The sequence below is a fragment of the Argopecten irradians genome, chromosome 6, assembly GCF_041381155.1.
Source record: "Argopecten irradians isolate NY chromosome 6, Ai_NY, whole genome shotgun sequence".
Lineage (NCBI taxonomy): Eukaryota > Metazoa > Mollusca > Bivalvia > Pectinida > Pectinidae > Argopecten > Argopecten irradians.
In genome coordinates, this window is record NC_091139.1 from 23,768,491 (window position 1) to 23,787,168 (window position 18,678).

At 34.3% G+C, this 18,678-nt stretch overlaps 2 protein-coding genes across 2 annotated transcripts in view; one reads left to right on the forward strand and one right to left on the reverse strand.

Annotated features, from left to right (window-relative positions):
• The window catches only part of LOC138325389 (VWFA and cache domain-containing protein 1-like), a 44,579-nt gene extending 34,451 nt beyond the window's left edge, over window positions 1-10,128 (reverse strand). Inside the window, exons 1-3 of the mRNA XM_069271021.1 lie at window positions 9,552-10,128; window positions 2,282-2,344; window positions 1,491-1,639 (exon numbers count right to left, since the gene is read on the reverse strand). Coding sequence (XP_069127122.1) covers window positions 1,491-1,639; window positions 2,282-2,344; window positions 9,552-9,884 — 545 coding nt within the window. The 5' untranslated portion in view covers window positions 9,885-10,128. The remainder of the gene's footprint in view (window positions 1-1,490; window positions 1,640-2,281; window positions 2,345-9,551) is intronic.
• A 94-nt stretch (window positions 10,129-10,222) lies between these two features.
• On the forward strand, window positions 10,223-16,517 carry LOC138325388 (adrenodoxin-like protein 1, mitochondrial). The gene is made up of 6 exons (XM_069271020.1): window positions 10,223-10,397; window positions 12,571-12,625; window positions 13,357-13,463; window positions 13,778-13,865; window positions 14,861-14,913; window positions 15,496-16,517. The coding sequence occupies exons 1-6, from the start codon at window positions 10,244-10,246 to the stop codon at window positions 15,597-15,599; spliced, it is 561 nt and encodes a 186-aa protein (XP_069127121.1). The 5' UTR covers window positions 10,223-10,243; the 3' UTR covers window positions 15,600-16,517.
• The last annotated feature ends 2,161 nt before the right edge of the window (window positions 16,518-18,678 follow it).

The window sequence follows — 18,678 nt, forward strand, 5'->3', positions numbered from 1 at the left end:
TAATATGTGAATACAGAATACCTGGAAATTAAACAATGACTTACAGTCAATACCTGGTAACAGACGCATAACCTACCTTAACCACCCAGCCAACGCAACCATAATTTTAGTATATATGCTGACTTCTATTCTATAGAACTACACTTTTTAATTTGTCCAAATGTTTTCATAACCATGGAAATGGTACAGAATTTGAGACAAAATATTGCATAATTTTGAATGTAGAATTATTGCCATGCATCCCAACTTACATAGTCCAGCTTCTTTTGTGGGTTGGCCTGTTCGTCTTCATATTTTAGGTTATCATAGATGGTCTGGAAAGACAAAAGGTATAGTGATGACATGATGATAATTTGATATTGGAGACTTGTGTATTGTAAAATAGACAACGTCAACATTTTTAAAAAAGTTTCATATAGTTCTACACCATGAAGAAAATATTCACTATAACATGAAACCTGAGTTGTCTTTTTGTGGAGTTCATATTAACACACTAACTTACTCTGATATATTGTCAGTATATATATTTAGATTTCTATGAAATCACACTTGATTCACAAAATATGATTCATACTTCCAAAGACATATTCATTAAAATATTAAGGATAGCTAGGTTATATTTAGGTAGTCATGGAAATCATGTCCAAATTTATTCAACTAGAGGGGATAAAACAAATCTGAAGTATTGTAAGTGACTTTTTAGATTTTGAATCCTAACAATAACCAATGCTCACTGTATTTGTAGCTTGAAATAAAGGAAGGTGAAGAGGATGATGAAAGAGGCTGGAGAGTGAGATTTCGCCCGGGATTAAATGCTCCTCTTGGTAGGTTTTCGGGATATAAATCACAGCTTGTACGTTTGGAGATCTTACAACCATACTGACTTTCTTCACTGAAATCACAATAAATTCATCATGTTATAGAGATCTTACAACCATACTGTCTTTCTTCACTGAAATCACAATAAATTCATCATGTTATAGAGATCTTACAACCATACTGTCTTTCTTCACTGAAATCACAATAAATTCATCATGTTATAGAGATCTTACAACCATACTGTCTTTCTTCACTGAAATCACAATAAATTCATCATGTTTTAGAGATCTTACAACCATACTGACTTTCTTCACAGAAATCAGAAGAAATTCCACAACTTTTAAAACTTGAACTGTTGCAGAAATTTTGTAATACATTGTAACTCCATTAAGGGGGACATTGCAGAACTCTATATAGTTTATTATGTCAAGGTTCTGTGTACAAAATTTTAACAAATTGGTTAATTACTTTGGAAGAGTTCAACGAACAAAGTTGCGTCAACAGACAGACGGACAACTCGATTCCAGTATACCACTCCGCTGAACTTTGTTGCCGAGGGAATAAAAACATAAATAAACTGGCTTCCAGTTTCTCTTTTTTATACCAAGTATAAATGAAACGTTAACAGGAGAACAAGACTTAGTTATGTTATTATAAATACGAACTCTTACCTGAATTCCATAGGAGGAAGGTGACAACAACTCAACTTCTTTGTGATTGGCTGTTTCACATGGAATTTGTATAGGTTCTGTACCGTGATCTTGTTGGTATTGAGAACTTGTAAATAGTTTTTGAACCTGCCTGCTAGCCTGTCTGTGATCTGTAAAATAAGGACAAGTTCACTTCCACTCTGCAAAACCACACACGGAACAGCATCAACATTACTACTATTAGTGCCATGTTTTGTCTTTGAATATCTGAGCTGAAATCTCTTAATATAAAGCTACCACATACAATCATGATATTTTGTATGATTTTGTTTAAAATCCTATCTTTCACTGCCATGGTCATTTAAACATGTGCCAGGTTTTGGAGGCGAAGAATTCCGTCTATGCACATTACAGAGTTAGCTCCGTTTTCTGATAGGCATCGATTGTCACATCATTATTTTATGAGGGCAATTCACGTCATTTTATCCGAAAAGTATGACGTTAAGCTTACAAACACATGACGTCACAATCAATACCTACCCCCAAGGGTAGATAACTCTGTAATATAGGAATACAGAATACCTGGAAATTAAACAATGACTTACAGTCAATACCTGGTAACAGACGCATAACCTACCTTAACCACCCAGCCAACGCAACCATAATTTTAGTATATATGCTGACTTCTATTCTATAGAACTACACTTTTTAATTTGTCCAAATGTTTTCATAACCATGGAAATGGTACAGAATTTGAGACAAAATATTGCATAATTTTGAATGTAGAATTATTGCCATGCATCCCAACTTACATAGTCCAGCTTCTTTTGTGGGTTGGCCTGTTCGTCTTCATATTTTAGGTTATCATAGATGGTCTGGAAAGACAAAAGGTATAGTGATGACATGATGATAATTTGATATTGGAGACTTGTGTATTGTAAAATAGACAACGTCAACATTTTTAAAAAAGTTTCATATAGTTCTACACCATGAAGTAATATTCACTATAACATGAAACCTGAGTTGTCTTTTTGTGGAGTTCATATTAACACACTAACTTACTCTGATATATTGTCAGTATATATATTTAGATTTCTATGAAATCACACTTGATTCACAAAATATGATTCATACTTCCAAAGACATATTCATTAAAATATTAAGGATAGCTAGGTTATATTTAGGTAGTCATGGAAATCATGTCCAAATTTATTCAACTAGAGGGGATAAAACAAATCTGAAGTATTGTAAGTGACTTTTTAGATTTTGATCCTAACAATAACCAATGCTCACTGTATTTGTAGCTTGAAATAAAGGAAGGTGAAGAGGATGATGAAAGAGGCTGGAGAGTAGAAAGGGAAGAGGGCAAGATTTGAGAGAGAAAAAAGGGATCAGGGAAGAAATGTAGGGGAGTAGGACAAGAAGGGAATGGTGTAAGGAAGGGAGCTAATATATAATGGGGGGGGGGGGGGGTTGGTTGGGTTATTTCACAGGGAAGGGAGGGAGGGTACCGGAGGGAGAAGAGGATAGAAGAATAGTTTACAGGGAAAGGGAATGGAAATTGGGGGTGGGTGGGGGCAGTCAGAATGTTTTAAACGGAATGAATGAAGGGGTGCCCGGAACAGAATCGGATATGAAGGGATAGAAGAATATTTTACAAGAAAGGGATCTGGAGAGATGGTGCTGAGAAGAGAAAGTGATAGGTGGGGATAGAATAATATTTTACAATTAATTGTAATTTACATTAGATATTGCACACCATCAAAAACCTGAAAATTTCAAGTGGATATCAATCCATCATCCTTTCCATAAAACCTTCCATAATTTGCATTTAAATGAATCCAAAGGCCCAGGTGTCATGAATAACAGATAAAAGGCCAAATGTTTAAATCAAGGCTGTCAAAATTTGATCAAGATCAGCCTTTTTATATATACAGCTTGGATGATGATATCCTCGGGGCAAACAACCTTATCCTTTAATATTACAGGGACAAGATCGCCCGCATTATACACCAAGCAAAGGCCCCAGGCTCCAGCGTTTACCTTGTTTAGCATACAAACACCACGTTCTGTTTATATGTGTCAGCCTATAAAGCTACCTTTATTTCCTCTTAGCATCCCTCAATGATCCTAATGATATTTACTATAATATCATTTATATATCAACCTTTGTGTAGCTTCTAGGATCACAGTGTTAAAATGTATCGGGCTATCCAACAGGTTAAAAGCATTTTAGCTCAATCTATGTCCCTTTCTATATATTTCAACTATTGTACCTACCTTTGAACGCTTGCATAGCCTAGACTATATTATAATTTTTAGAGCTTAGACTTTATAGTAAAAGCCTCAAATATGTTCTGTTAGGACCATTTATGTAAGGGATCGGTAGGTTTAAGAGGAAAAACCACCGACCTACAGGCTACTGTCAGACAACTGCCTCACATGGGGTTCGAAATTGCAACACAGAGATGGAGGGCATCGATCTTAACCAGTTGGCCACAGTGGCCTCTGACTCTCACACACTTTCAAATTCCTTCAACACAAGTAAGGTTTTGTAAATAACCAACCTTCGACTCACACACTTTTATTTAAAGATTATCTCTCTATTAAAAAGACGATCATGGTGATTTCTTGGCTGATTGTATCAATGTCTTTCAAGCGATTCAAACTGCTTGCTGAACTACACATAGAAATGATCAACACTGGATAAGATCTAACTGCTTGAGAAATTTTCTTTACAAAACCAACATCCTTGATGATCTACGAACCATAGATGTGTCGATTTAGTGCTAACATCTACTTGGCTGTTCGTCTAGCAAAGACACTTGTAATATTGTCAATACAGGATGTTGGTCCTCTTTAGGTTCCGAGTCGATGATCATAATTCAAATTGTGGTTATCAAGTCAAATATCAAATAATAATTCATCATGTTCATCAAAGAATAGCATGAGGCAGTCAAAAGCTCTGTCTATAAATATCCTCATTTGGTTATCAAATTTTGAAAGCAGTTTTTGATCTATCGGCTATAAAATAGGTAATTACTGAAACCTTCCAATATAATTACCACTCATTACCCGGTATAAAAAAGATATTTCATCTAAAATTCAGCACTTTTTTTATCAAAAACGTGCATACAATTCGTAAAATAATGTACACTTGTTTTGAGTTGTCAAAACAAGCATGGAAGTATTAATTTTTATCAGTAAGTTCATTTCAATCTTTTACCTATCATCAAGTAATGCATTCTAAAATGTAAATTCATTTAAGTTTTGTATCAGACTTATATGGATATACAGGTTTAAATTCACAGTCACATAGAAGAAGAGAACTATCTCTTTTTTATTATCTCCCCTTCTTTATGGCTCTCAATAGCAATTGATATTTATATACCATATATATATATATATGTATATACAATATAGAAATAATAATGATTTCAATTATTGGTAGTCTAAATGTTTATCAAGAAAAAGACTAACTGGAGAGTTCACGCAACTGCAGGAAATTTTACCATCTGCATTACATTACGCTATACCCACCTAGCTCCTACCCCCCCCCCCCCCCCCAAAAAAAAAAAAAAATGAAAAAATAATTACCGTATGCAACCCAATATCCAATAAGAGCCCATGTCCCTGTAAACGCCTCTTCTCCCTTTTGAGGCTTTAATTTCAATTGCTCAGTCATAAATAAAGGCCAAAACTACACAAAACTGTATAGATTTGCAATTATTTTGCCTTATTAGCACCTTTGCATTTTCTTCAATTATTTAAACGTCCTTGGCGCTTATTGGGTCGAATACGGTAAATAAAAAAAGAATTATGTGCTTAATTATTTGTTTTTCTATAATGATATGCATGTAAACATAAAAGTCCATTTATTATATTTCTCCATGTAAGAATGAATCCCATGTACCGGTAGACAGTAGAAGATATACTTTATAACTGAATAACAAATTCTGATTAAGATTGAAAATATATCTTATCAAGAAAACACTATCAAAAAGTAGTAACAACTCTCAAAATCAAACAATTCTTTCGAAACATTTCACCCCAAAAGTACTTGAACTAGGTAAAATATTTTCTTCCATCTTTGTCTATCATGTTCTGATGGATGCACAGTCACTTGCGATGGACTTACTGGTAGTTCCACTAAAATTGAGCACAAGGTTTCGAGATACCAAAAACAACCTGGGTAAAGGATGATTTACGATTGATTAGTCCCACATTCCAGTGTGATATCACAAAAATCACTCCAAAATATGACATTGGTTATATAGTTAATATAATGTGCATCTGGAGGAATAATTTTAAAGTCACACAAGGCAGTAAGTCGCTCCATGACTACACAGGTGGTCATAGAGACAGGTTTTCACTATATGTATAATTAGAAAATTATGGTCCCTCAGTAGGTTGATTTTACGGAATAAAACTCATGACCTAACTATAGCTTATAGGACATATATATTACTGGTAAGTGTGAATCCTTACTGTGGATTAATGTCCAGACAACTAGAAAAAGTTGAGCCCTCTAACAAAGTAGCTTTACTTGTTGAGTATACAACATGTACGTTCAGGTCAGGGACAATCAAATTGCCATTTCTCTTCTGCATGGACTTATTCAATGCAGGCTAATATTGCTCTGCTTCCTTTGAACGTCTGACAGGTCTTGAAGTGTAATACAGAGATCATATATTTTATTCTCCGTCATTATAACCATTGAATGGAAGCCTTTGTGAACTCCCTTTTGAGACTATTCCATTTACATGCATAAATAAACGTATGCATAATTTTACCATAAATAGCTTTAAATTTATTATAAATTCAAAAGATCTCAAGACTTTTAGAGACCTGAAGATACAGTAAAGTATATATATACTTGTTAAGTACCCCTTGTTAAGTATATATAGGTAAAGATTGCTCTATAACTGGCAACAAATCACAGTTAAGGAACCTGATCTCGGTATACGTACCATACATGTACATAATTTATCTATTCTTAATGCTTATAACTATCTTTAGTATTTTACAAACAAGACCTAATATGCTTGTCAGGTTACTATTAATTTTTTTGATAATTTACCAGTATATATAGTTGTCATAGCCTGTAACATTGGCTTCAATTAAATATCAAGGTACCAGGGGTGGGATGGTTTTTTTTCAAAGACTGACCACAGTATTATAACATTCTGTTCGCATTTCTAGCTTTCTAAAACAAACCATTAAGGGTCAGGGGATATTAAATTATTAATATATATAGCTTTTATTTCTTACCTATTGCACAACCTTATTCTACATCACAATTATATATATATGTGCATGTGCTTTCAATTATAATCAGAAAATAAAATTTGTGTGCTTCTTCCACAAATTCTTTGTACTGCGATATATCCAGACCATGAAAAAATAGGCCTAATGATTATTCATTTTAGAGAATTAGTACATAACTAATCACAAGGGTCAAATTAGCAGTCTTTTATGCTACAATACAAGAATCAGCTTTAAATACATCAAAGAATTTAAAGTCTTTTCATACACATGTGTGTACATACACTTTGAGAATTATCTGTGAATTGTGTAACAGTATCATGTTATCCCTTGACTAATCACTGCAGGTCATTTCATAAAGATTTTGGAACTTTGAAATCTTTTCAAATAATATCTGTGTAGAAAAAAAAATCTTAGCATTTGTACATTTGTAGTGTTTTAATCTTACATTATAATAAAACAATTTTGAAATTGCATATACCTTTTAGATAACAAAATAATTTAACTAGTATAAGATATTTCAAGCTGATAAAACTTGGGACATTCACATGGGCATTTTAAAACAGTCTCACATGACAGGAAAAGCCCTAACAAAGTGGTAATATAATTTAATGTCTATAGTCGTTACTAACTTAAAACATTTCTAGCCTTCAAAGTTTACCTGCAGACAAAAAGTATTTGCACTCCCTATGTTGGCCCCAGTGTAAATACACCCCTAATACCGGAAAATCTGATAGCTAGTTTACATGGATTTAGAGCACCTTCAGATCCCTTTGAATCCAAGTTAGACGGGGTGGAGGTTACTGTAAATAACATTTTGTTTGAGCAATCATATCGGCTTCAAAGCCGCGAGGAAATGTACAGTACAGTAGTTAGTGGCAAACAGTACATTTACTGGGAGAAATTAAAAACTCCTACAGAAGATTAATTGGAAAACTTTCAAAAAAGTACTTTGTTGGCCGCTATTTAAATTTTGAATAACACGTTTGTTAATTATCACATCACTAATGACAATTATAATAACCTGAACAAGATATATCATTATAGTAAACTTCATCACACGTTATCATTTTTTTTCCTTTAGTCCCAAACTAATTTAAAATTCATAATGTGAAGTCTAGCTGTGATATAAAATTTTGTATTTCAATATACATCAAACCAAGTGTATGTATGAATAAGTTTAATGAGAAGTTGTGTAAGTGATGAAGAAATTTTAGTGGCTTGCAATTATGTTGCTGTTTCTTATCAAACTTTTGAAAAATATTTACTCTTTTCTTCACTGTATTTTGTTTTCTTTTTACGCAAGTCTTTGTGATATATTAATATGGAGGATAAGGCACAGGTACATTAAACTTTATTAAAAGGTTGTTTCAAATTGAGACTTGTCAAAAGTTTACTACAAGAAATACCTGTATTCAAATTTTCACCTGAATACAAGAACATGAACACCCCACATTGAATTCTTAGCAATTAAATATCTCATTCTGCCTCATACATAATGCATACAAACATTAACTATTACCTTTGAAGATTGGATTAATTTATTCCCGATAACAAAACCCAACCGTCATTATATTAATTCAAATAGAATTCAGCTGTCATTGACGGCAATATATCAGTACATCACAGGTACAGAAAATTACCAATGCATGCACCTCACATGTGAACATATGCACATGTGCTTTATATGCACTGAGAATCAAAAGCACTTGAAAGCTTTGTGTCATTTACATGTTTGTGATCTACTCAGTATTAATAACGAATAAATTTACAATTTAGCAATTATCGCATCTCTCTCGTATTCAGTATTTCAAATAATATCACATTGCTGGTTTCTTTCTATGTATTTTTTTTAAAGTATCATGTTCTTGATATTTTCTACACTTTTAAACTATAGCTAGGACTTAATCAAATCTTCTCTGAGTCATATATATAATATATACCAGGTAGTCAGTGCATTCTTATAATGCTATTCCAATATTTCACTTAAAAGGTGATTTATTGGATGAACAAGATATGTTAGTTTTACAAATTAAGGTTACAACTGTATGTAGATAGATAGACTTTTATGTAACTGCATGTGCACTATGTATACAACAGTAATGAGTATGAAGAAATTTTCTTAATTAAGGCAATTTCCAGACAAAAACAATATTACAAGTTGGGTTAAACTAACATCCTTTCAAATTACTTAACAAAAACATGTAATTTCAGACACTTTAAGACAATTAAGGTATCATACTGTATTTTGTTTCTGAGTTAATAGAGTGGAAGGAATTAAGAAGTCAATAGGGACAACATCATTAAATAAATTAACATTTGCAGGTCTACAAAAAATATAGTAATTCACAAAAAATTATCATTTATTTAAAAGGTTTTTTTTTCTCAAATGAATTTAATATAATTTTTAACATTTTGTTGTTGTTTTTTTAATTGTATTGCAACGAAATGTAAGTATGTACAATGAATTCATTAAAATTAAAATCCAAACTTCTGACATCCATATTTACCAAAAAGTTTTAAAGTATGTACATTCAAAACAACATCATTTTATAAACACTTGCTTTTATTAAATAAAATCAGTCGAAATGAAAATAATACTATAATGGTAGAAATCATATTTAGCAATTCGATGACCATTAAAACTTATTCTTTAAAGATTTGCCAATGTATGCTATAATATAAATTTACAAGACGAAGGACCAGTAATAAAATCTTTTGGATCGTTGTTGTGTATTGTACACAACGGGGCACAACGCGTGCAATACACAACGGAATACACACACTCAGGTTTCATTTATCTTCATGTAAACTCACCTGCATATCAGTCACGCCAATTTCTTGATTTGCTATCCATAGCAACTGCATAGATATTTTAACAGCTTCGTTTGCGATGTCGATACCACCAAGAACTTTTGGGGAGACATTTTCTTGTCGCGTGTCTGTGAAATATCCGTCATCGAATAGTTTGGCCAACTTTTCATCTTGTTCGCCGATATTGTGCAAGCTTAATTTACCCTGAGTTTGATCTGTCACATCTCTCACTTTCTTTGTACTAGTTCCACAACTTAAAGAAATTAACAAAACTACACACAGTAATCTACAAAGTAGCATAAATACCCCGATGTTATTGTAATTCAGGGTCGCCATGTTGGAAATGGCCTTTCCGACCTTTTCATCAAAACATTACGATGACTGAAATATAACATGCTTTCACAAATCATCGGTTATAATCCAAATCCCGATAGCTACGTCATCATTACAGTGTTACCTTCAAATTGCAAATAGTGTAAATCCAAGTTATTAAACTTAAATTAAGACAGTAAATCCGTATTCAATGCTACAATCGCTGTACTGTCATCGTAGTAGACTTGCATGCTAATAAGGAGAGCTAGCACCGCAGCGATCGTTTCGTATCGTCCATTTTTTTTTATTCTTTTTTATTGGCAGGTGCGCGCGCATTATTTATACGAAACTAATAATTGCTATATTTATGCTATATTTTCAAGATGTCAGCCCCCATGATACGAAGCATTTGCAGACTCTGCTTGCATAACGTTAAAAAAGCCACTAGGTGTAATTTACAGAGTAATAGTCGAGTTGTGAGATTAGAACGAAGAGTAGGGTTTGATCTGTGCAAGCGAACTTTCCGGACAACGACAGGTAATGTTTGATTTGCACAAATTTCTTGTGTAACTACTAACTGTCCTTGTTTTGAGAGGTCATTGCAAATGTTAGGTGCCTCGGGGATATTGTCGTTTAGAATATTTTAGTTTTTTACAAGGTTACAAAGTCAGCACTATTCGGCCTATTTCCAATTAGTTGCAGTTGAGAATACCAGAATATTTCAGACTTTCAGTACTAAGTCTATACGATATAGTTCAAGTTATACTTATAGAATCTATACATTGTAGATAGTGTCATATTAGTGAAGAATGAAAGTATTCGAAATTGATATAACACAGGTGCTTGGAATTCAGGACTTCAAGCGCCTGGGTATATACCATAAAATATCTAGTAATAAGGGGAGATAATTCATCCTAACTGTTTCCATAAATCTTCTTTAAGAGCCATTAGATAAGAAATTTGATATTAAAAACAATAGTGTGGTAATAATAGATCTATATAAATTGAAGTTTGTGAATTTTTCTGGATAAAGCAATGTAACGATAAAATTTTTAAAAGACTTTTGGACAGATATATTTTAATAAAGATGCTACACCCCTGACTAATGGGATTTTTTCTCTATCAAAAACAGGAGCAGACCAATTAGTATTCTTCTTCAGTTGCAAAAGTTACTTACCTTCCACCATAACCAAAATTGAAAAGTTTGAGCTTCTTGTTTTACTTAAGATGAAAATATTGAAAATTATTAATTGCGTCCTGAAAAAAATCCATGGCAAAATGCCCTATATGGAATGAAGTACTGATTGTTCATCACCAAAAGTGAAGCAATTATTTTATATAATTTTTTTGTGTTAATTCGACATATATTTACATGAATAAATGTCAAATATTCAAATTATGAGACTAGTTTATGCTCTAGAGGCAATGGAACATCTTTGATATTCTTTGGAGTAATCAAAAGTAATGTATCAGAGACTAAGATATAGGACTTGATAATCTTCAACAGTTTTTCACAAAAATGTGTAGCTGTCACATTGCACATGCAGAACAATTGCTTGAATTTTGTAAAAAGTATGAAAGTATACATGTACTTGTGCAAAATTATGAACTGATAGTGTACTCTCCAACTTTCTGGTAGAACTTTAACATTTCAAAATTTTATTAAGAAGTCTAGAATGAAAACCAATGCTCATCTTCTTTAGCCAAGGCTAATGATTACGTTACACTTCACGAACGTGGAGTGTAACATAATCAGAAGCCTTGGCTAGCGTAGATGACAAATGCTCAGAAGAAGATGAAACTTACATGTACACCAATACACAATTAAAATATTCTGTATGTTCTTGATAATATGACTGAAGGCAAAGCCTTAAAGATGCTCCACCGCTGACAAATGGTATTTTTTCACTATCAAAAACAGGAGCAGACGATTTAGTATTTTTCTTTAGTTAAAAAATTTACTTACTTTACATCATTACCACCATTGAAAAGTTTGAGCTTCTAATTTTACTTCAAGTTAAAAATATGAAAAATAATTAATTGCATCCCGATAAAATTCCGTGTCACTATATCCTATATGGAATTGTGCATGCACCAAAGGCGAAATAAATTATTTTATATTATTTTTTGTGTTAATTAGACATATATATACACAATTAAACACCAATTATTGTTCAAATGATGAATATCATTTATGCTCTGTCAGCGGTAGAGCATCTTTAAAGGGCAAATTTTCTGTTTATTTTTTTTATATATATACACTCTATCCTTGTCCCAAAACTCCCATTTGAGAAAGAAGAATTATTTTTTTCCGTAACGGATATTTCATTTTTGGTCAGCTGATTGAATATTGGAAGGTGGTCAAAATCACTTGAACGTTTGCAAATAAAGAGTGATAGCTCTGATCGTGAGCGTCTGCCGGATGAAGATTATGTTTGTCGACCATAAGAGCGTTTGAACTGCTCAATTATTGCTGAAACAAGCTTAAAGCAGTTGTTATATCAAGCCATTTATAAGAAGTTAAAATTGTCAGCATTGTGGTCAAGATGTTTTAATCTATTGGTAAAATGTTGATTATAACAGACACATATGTTTGTGATTAAAGAATGAGATATAAAAAAGTAGTAATAATGACTTCCCTAAGTTTATATATTTCCTATACATATATCTTTGATGATTGATACAGTAACCATGTATTTATCCTTTACAGGGCCACTCCATCATGGTGATTATGAAATGCAAGATCCAAAGAGTGAAGATGAGGTGTAAGCAAAACTGCTTATTTATTATATCATTAGGAAATATAATGTTTGCAAAACTACTGGTACAAACGCTGCATTCAAAAGGATTCTAAAAAAAAATTCATATAATATTGTTTGAAGTCCACAATTCTTTATTACCTACAGCTTTTATTACTTTCACAACTGATTTAGTAAAAGTGACTTTTACACATGAAATCACTTCTTTATGAACAATTTATGTAAAGAAGACATGCATGGTACTGTCCTAGCTGTTTAAAAAGCTTTAGAAACATATCAACCAAAGCCTTTTGTAAAGGGAGATAACTTCTAGATGTCATGTAAAATTGCTTCTAGAAATGTTTTAAGAGCCATTATATAAGCAATTTTATTTCAAAAACAATTATTGGTATCAAAATACGTACATTTCCTGGATAAATCTTTAAATGTATACATTAAGATTTTAATTATCAATATATTGAAATCAAAGTCTTGGTTATCCCGGAAGCCATCCTGAACTCATAGGGTATAATCACGAGAATATCTATTCCCTGAGGAGTTCCGGATGTCCGGAAGCTACACTTAATTATTCATTTCATGAAGAACATGGAATATTTACACCAGTTTTATATTTTTGATCGGATGAACATCTAGTCATTAAGTACATGTATCTTCAAAAGTGTTACAGACTCAATATGATGACTAGAAAGAATACAATAGTTGATATCTACATTGAATGTTTGGCTTCTGTCTTTCAGTGTTAATATTGTGTATATAACAAGAAGTGGAGAGCGGATACCCATCCGAGGAAAAGTAGGAGACAATGCGATGTACTTAGCTCACCGGTATGGAATAGAATTAGAAGGTAGGCATGTACACTCACAACCATGATAATATTACATTTGAACTGTGTTCAGGTTAAGGGACCAGTAGCTGACCCCAGTAGTACAATTCTGATAACTCCATTGGATTGAGTCCCCATCATTTTCCGAAATGGGGACAAATGGCACTATATTTGTTATTAAACCTTTATAGAAATACAGTATAACGAGGAAAAAGTCTGTCTTAAGTTTTAAATCGAAAATCAAGTACTTCCTTTAAACAAATATGTGTGTAATACAAAGATCAAAACACATGTGCGTGTGTAAAATTTTGAACTGTACACTGTTGTTGTTTTAGGTGCATGTGAGGCATCACTTGCTTGCTCCACATGTCATGTATATGTACATGAGGACTATACAGATAGACTGCCAGAACCAAAGGAAGAGTAAGTAAAATGGCAGAAAATCTTATTTTTACGACATTACTATAAATACATGGGCTGTCTAGAAGCAGAAGGAATTTGATATAGCTTATTCTGTTAGAGTTAAACCTGTTTATAAAGACTACCCAAGAGACAAGGAAAAGGTGGTCTGTATTGGCCGGTCTTACACAGGTTAAATTGGTCTTTATACAGAGGTTGTTGCTAAGGCAGGTTTCACTGTGTTGTCTGATGAACTTCTACACTCCTTACTTATGGTTCATGTAATTTGATTTTTCTCAGGGAGCTGAGAAACAGGCTGGTCTGTACTGTTCTGGTTGTTTTAGTTTTAGTTGGATAGTCTAGCTAAGTTAGAAGGAATTTTGAAATGTCTAATGTATGGTTTTGAGTAATACAGCTTAGCCTAGTTTAATGTGACCCTGTCTGTTTCTAGCGTGATAAAAATACCAAACAAGCTACAATGCAGTTTTATTTTAGTCCAGCGCTTTCAGCAAATCAAAAAGTAATCTTTCTAAATCGGCAAATGTATCTTATTACAAGCAAGCAAAGTTTGATTGAAGCACCAGCAATAAGAGTTACCAAATTATTTTGTGTTGTATGTCTGCAATATCAGCCAGAATCCCCCCAACTTTACATACCGTATTTGATCTAAGAAGCGTCCAGGGCTTTTAGAAAATTGAAAAAACAAAGGTGCTTAATAAGACGAAATCATTGCAAACCTATACAGTTTTGGTCTTTATTTATGCCCGGGCAATTGAAATTGAGGCCTCAAAAAGAGAGAGGGGCGCTTATTGGGTCGCATAAGGTATTCAATAAAACGTGAAGTTACACTTTTATATGTGTCTTAAACTTATTTGCATGTAATTCAGCTGTTTTCACACTATTTGCATGTAATTCAGCTGTTTTCACACTATTTGCATGTAATTCAGCTGTTTTCACACTATTTGCATGTAATTCAGCTGTTTTCACAAATCTTCAGAGATATATTGTTATCATTTCAGAGAAGATGACATGTTGGATATGGCAGTATTTTTAAAAGAAAACTCACGACTTGGTAAGCAGTGCAGCCTGTAGGTTGTTTTCTTTTTGTAAAAGTAATAATTCAAGTATGAATCCTGAAGGACCTATAGAGGGCTTTGTCGAGGCTTATCTGAAAACCATATAAAATGACCAAGTCTGTTAGTTATTCACAAATAAAGGACTAGTATTATAGATTCAACCAGTAAACTGTATAAATGGCCTTGGACTTTAAAGGATTGTATACCATGAAATGCAGATTACAAAAATAATCATTTGGCAAACTTTCTATTTGTGAGATTTAGATTCTTGTACTTCTCCACGATGTTTTATAGATAAACATGTAAAATGACAGCATTTGATATGTATTTGGCAACGTCAAACAACTGTTATCGCTTCATATAGTTTCATAAATTATAAATCTATGCATTGACATCAAATAAAGGTAAATGTCAAATAAATTAGTAATTTGATTTAGCCAGTAATAAGCTTTAGGGTTCTACATGGAAACATCAACTCAGAGAAGAGATATACAAATAGCTGTTACCTAATATTATAACGCATTGGCCTTGGATTACTATACGTTTTTAGAAATATGTCTCTCTCTTTTTTTGGACAGGATGTCAAATAATATTGAATAAAGATCTGGAAGGGATGGAGTTGGGTCTTCCGCAAGCTACACGAAACTTTTACGTCGATGGTCACGTACCTCAGCCACACTGACACAAGATGACTATAGATTTTGTGTTAATCCAAACTAAAGATTATATCACACAGATGACTGTTAAACAGCTTTTGTGCAAGCATCGAGGATCTGTACCAGACTTTGTACAAGCATGGAGAATCTGTACCAGACTTTGTACAAGCATGGAGAATCTGTACCAGACTTTGTACAAGCATGGAGAATCTGTACCAGACTTTGTACAAGCATGGAGAATCTGTACCAGACTTTGTACAAGCATTGAGACTCTGTGCCAGACTTTATACAAGCATGGAGAATCTGTGCCAGAATGTGCTATTAGTGGTGAAGCCTCCAAACTTGTGATGTGATATTGTCTGTTGTGCACCAATGTTCAACTAATGTACTGTGATTATTTTTGATTGGACAAGCTCATTTATTGTTTTTGACATACATGTACCTCATCAGTAAAATTTTTAGGTTTTCACTGCATTGCATGGACAACAATATACATTTGTATACCTGTACTGGGTATTATAAAATATTGAGATTTTGAAAACCCAGGTAGCTCAATAGTTTAGGAAATTTCTTATTAACTTAAAAAAAATCACAGGCGTCATCTTTTCAATAAGATGATTGTATAAATTCCATTGACTTAAGAAATCCAATTAAAATACTAGACACATCAAAACTTAACTATTGTTAGTTTTTAGAGCATTTCGTATAATCTTTGGGCTCTAACTCCATCATTATGTCTATAGCCAGGTGGTCAGGGTTGGGGACAGAGGACTTTTATGCTTTTCATATAGACAATCTGGCAAGTTATCACATAACTGAATGATAAATGGCTTTTAATTACCAGGTACAGTATACAGCATATGTATCGGTATATGTAAATGGCATCAAAAATATTTGGTACATGTACTCTCCAGACATTAATGGTCTTTTTTTTATTTTGTTTGGACGGAGCTCACCTGGCCCGAAGGGCCGGTGAGCTTATGTCATGGCGCGGCGTCCGTCGTCCGTCGTCCGTCCGTCCGTCCGTCCGTCTGTCTGTCCGTCAACATTTCCTTTAAATCGCTACTAGTCATAGAGTTCTGCATGGATTGTAACCAAATTTGGCCACAAACATCCTTGGGGGGAGGGGAACAGAGTTTGTATAAATCTTGGCTCTGACCCCCCTGGGGCAGGAGGGGCGGGGCCCAATAGGGTAAATAGAGGTAAATCCTATAAATCGCTACTTGTCATAGAGTTCTGCATGGATTGTAACCAAATTTGGCCACAAACATCCTTGGGGGGAGGGGAATAGAGCTTGTATAAATTTTGGCTCTGACCCCCCTGGGGCAGGAGGGGCGGGGCCCAACAGGGGAAATAGAGGTAAATCCTATAAATCGCTACTTGTCATAGAGTTCTGCATTTAATGTAACCAAATTTGGCCTGAAGCATCCTTGAGGAAAGGGGAACAAAGTTTGTATAAATCTTTGCTCTGACCCCCCTAGGGCAGGAGGGGCGGGGCCCAATAGGGTAAATAGAGGTAAATCCTATAAATCGCTACTTGTCATAGAGTTCTGCATGGATTGTAACCAAATTTGGCCACAAACATCCTTGGGGGGAGGGGAACAGTGTTTGTATAAATCTTGGCTCTGACCCCCTCTGGGGCAGGAGGGGCGGGGCCCAATAGGGGAAATAGAGGTAAATCCTATAAATTGCTACTAGTCATAGAGTTCTGCATGGATTGTAACCACATTTGGCCACAAACATCCTTGGGGAGAGGGGAATAGAGTTTGTATAAATCTTGGCTCTGACCCCCCTGGGGGAGGAGGGGCGGGGCCCAATAGGGTAAATAGAGTTAAATCCTATAAATCACTACTTGTCATAGAGTTCTGCATTTAATGTAACCTAATTTGGCCTGAAGCATCATTTGCGAAAGGGGAACAGAGTTTGTATAAATCTTGGCTCTGACCCCCCTGGGGCAGGAGGGGCGGGGTTCAATAGGGGAAATAGAGGTAAATCATATAAATTGTTACTTAATGTCATAGAGTTCTGCATGGATTGTAACCAAATTTGGCCACAAACATCCTTGGGGGGAGGGGAATAGAGCTTGTATAAATCTTGGCTCTGACCCCCCTGGGGCAGGAGGGGCGGGCCCAATAGGGTAATTAGAGGTAAATCCTATAAATCGCTACTTGTCATAGAGTTCTGCATGGATTGTACCAAATTTGGCCACAAAGATCCTTGGGGGGAGGGGAATAGAGCTTGTAGTAAAAATTTTGGCTCTGACACCCCCCCCCCCCCCCCCCCCCCCCCCCTGGGGCAGGAGGGGCGGGGCCCAACCGGGGAAATATAGAGGTAAATCCTATAAATCGCTACTTGTCATAGAGTTCTGCATTTAATGTAACCAAATTTGGCCTGAAGCATAGGGGAAGGGGAACAGAGTTTTTATAAATTTTGGCTTTGACCCCCCTGCAATTTTGAGCAAAAAATCATGATATTTACAATTTTTCCTGTATTTTTCAATTACCATCACATGCAGGAATAAGATCAGACACTGGACAAATCTTTATCTAAATATAATATTGCAAATGTTGTACGGAATTATATATATATTTTTGTACAGATGGTTTGTACAGTTGAATGACTAAGCTATATTTAGATTGTGCCTTTCTTTCATAAATTGTCCAAATCTACTGTGTTATGCCATCACTGTAATTTGCTACCTAGCATCTTGGTCTCTACCGTGTTTGAAACGTAAGTGCTATATTAAGCTTTTAAGTGACCCAGATGTGCCTATTATAACAACATTTTGCAAGGTGAGGAAAATGGGCGCCATTTTGGTCTTCTGTTGAAATGTCTATCGTAAATGATACTTCTAAACCTTTTTCAGTGTTTATTGATGTGACATTTGATAGAATTGGGCATGAGGTTGATGTTTATCTGTTTATAAAACATTTTGCAGTCCACAATCATTTTACTATCGACATGTAAAATGCAGTACAGCAGAAGCTTGCTGCAGTACAGTCAGTAGACCCTGCATGCAGTGTTCGGTACTGTACAGACAATATGGAAGGAAAATATTTGGCAATGACTGTTGTAAAAAAATGATAGACATGTCAATTGAGCAAT

What these genes read in the sequence shown, in the direction of transcription:
- LOC138325388 (XM_069271020.1), top strand. Translation starts at nt 10,244, where the DNA reads ATGTCAGCCCCCATGATACGAAGCATTTGCAGACTCTGCTTGCATAAC. An exon ending in AACTTTCCGGACAACGACAG is followed by an intron (nt 10,398 to 12,570) that starts GTAATGTTTGAT and finishes TATCCTTTACAG; the next exon opens with GGCCACTCCATCATGGTGAT. An exon ending in GTATGGAATAGAATTAGAAG is followed by an intron (nt 13,464 to 13,777) that starts GTAGGCATGTAC and finishes TTGTTGTTTTAG; the next exon opens with GTGCATGTGAGGCATCACTT.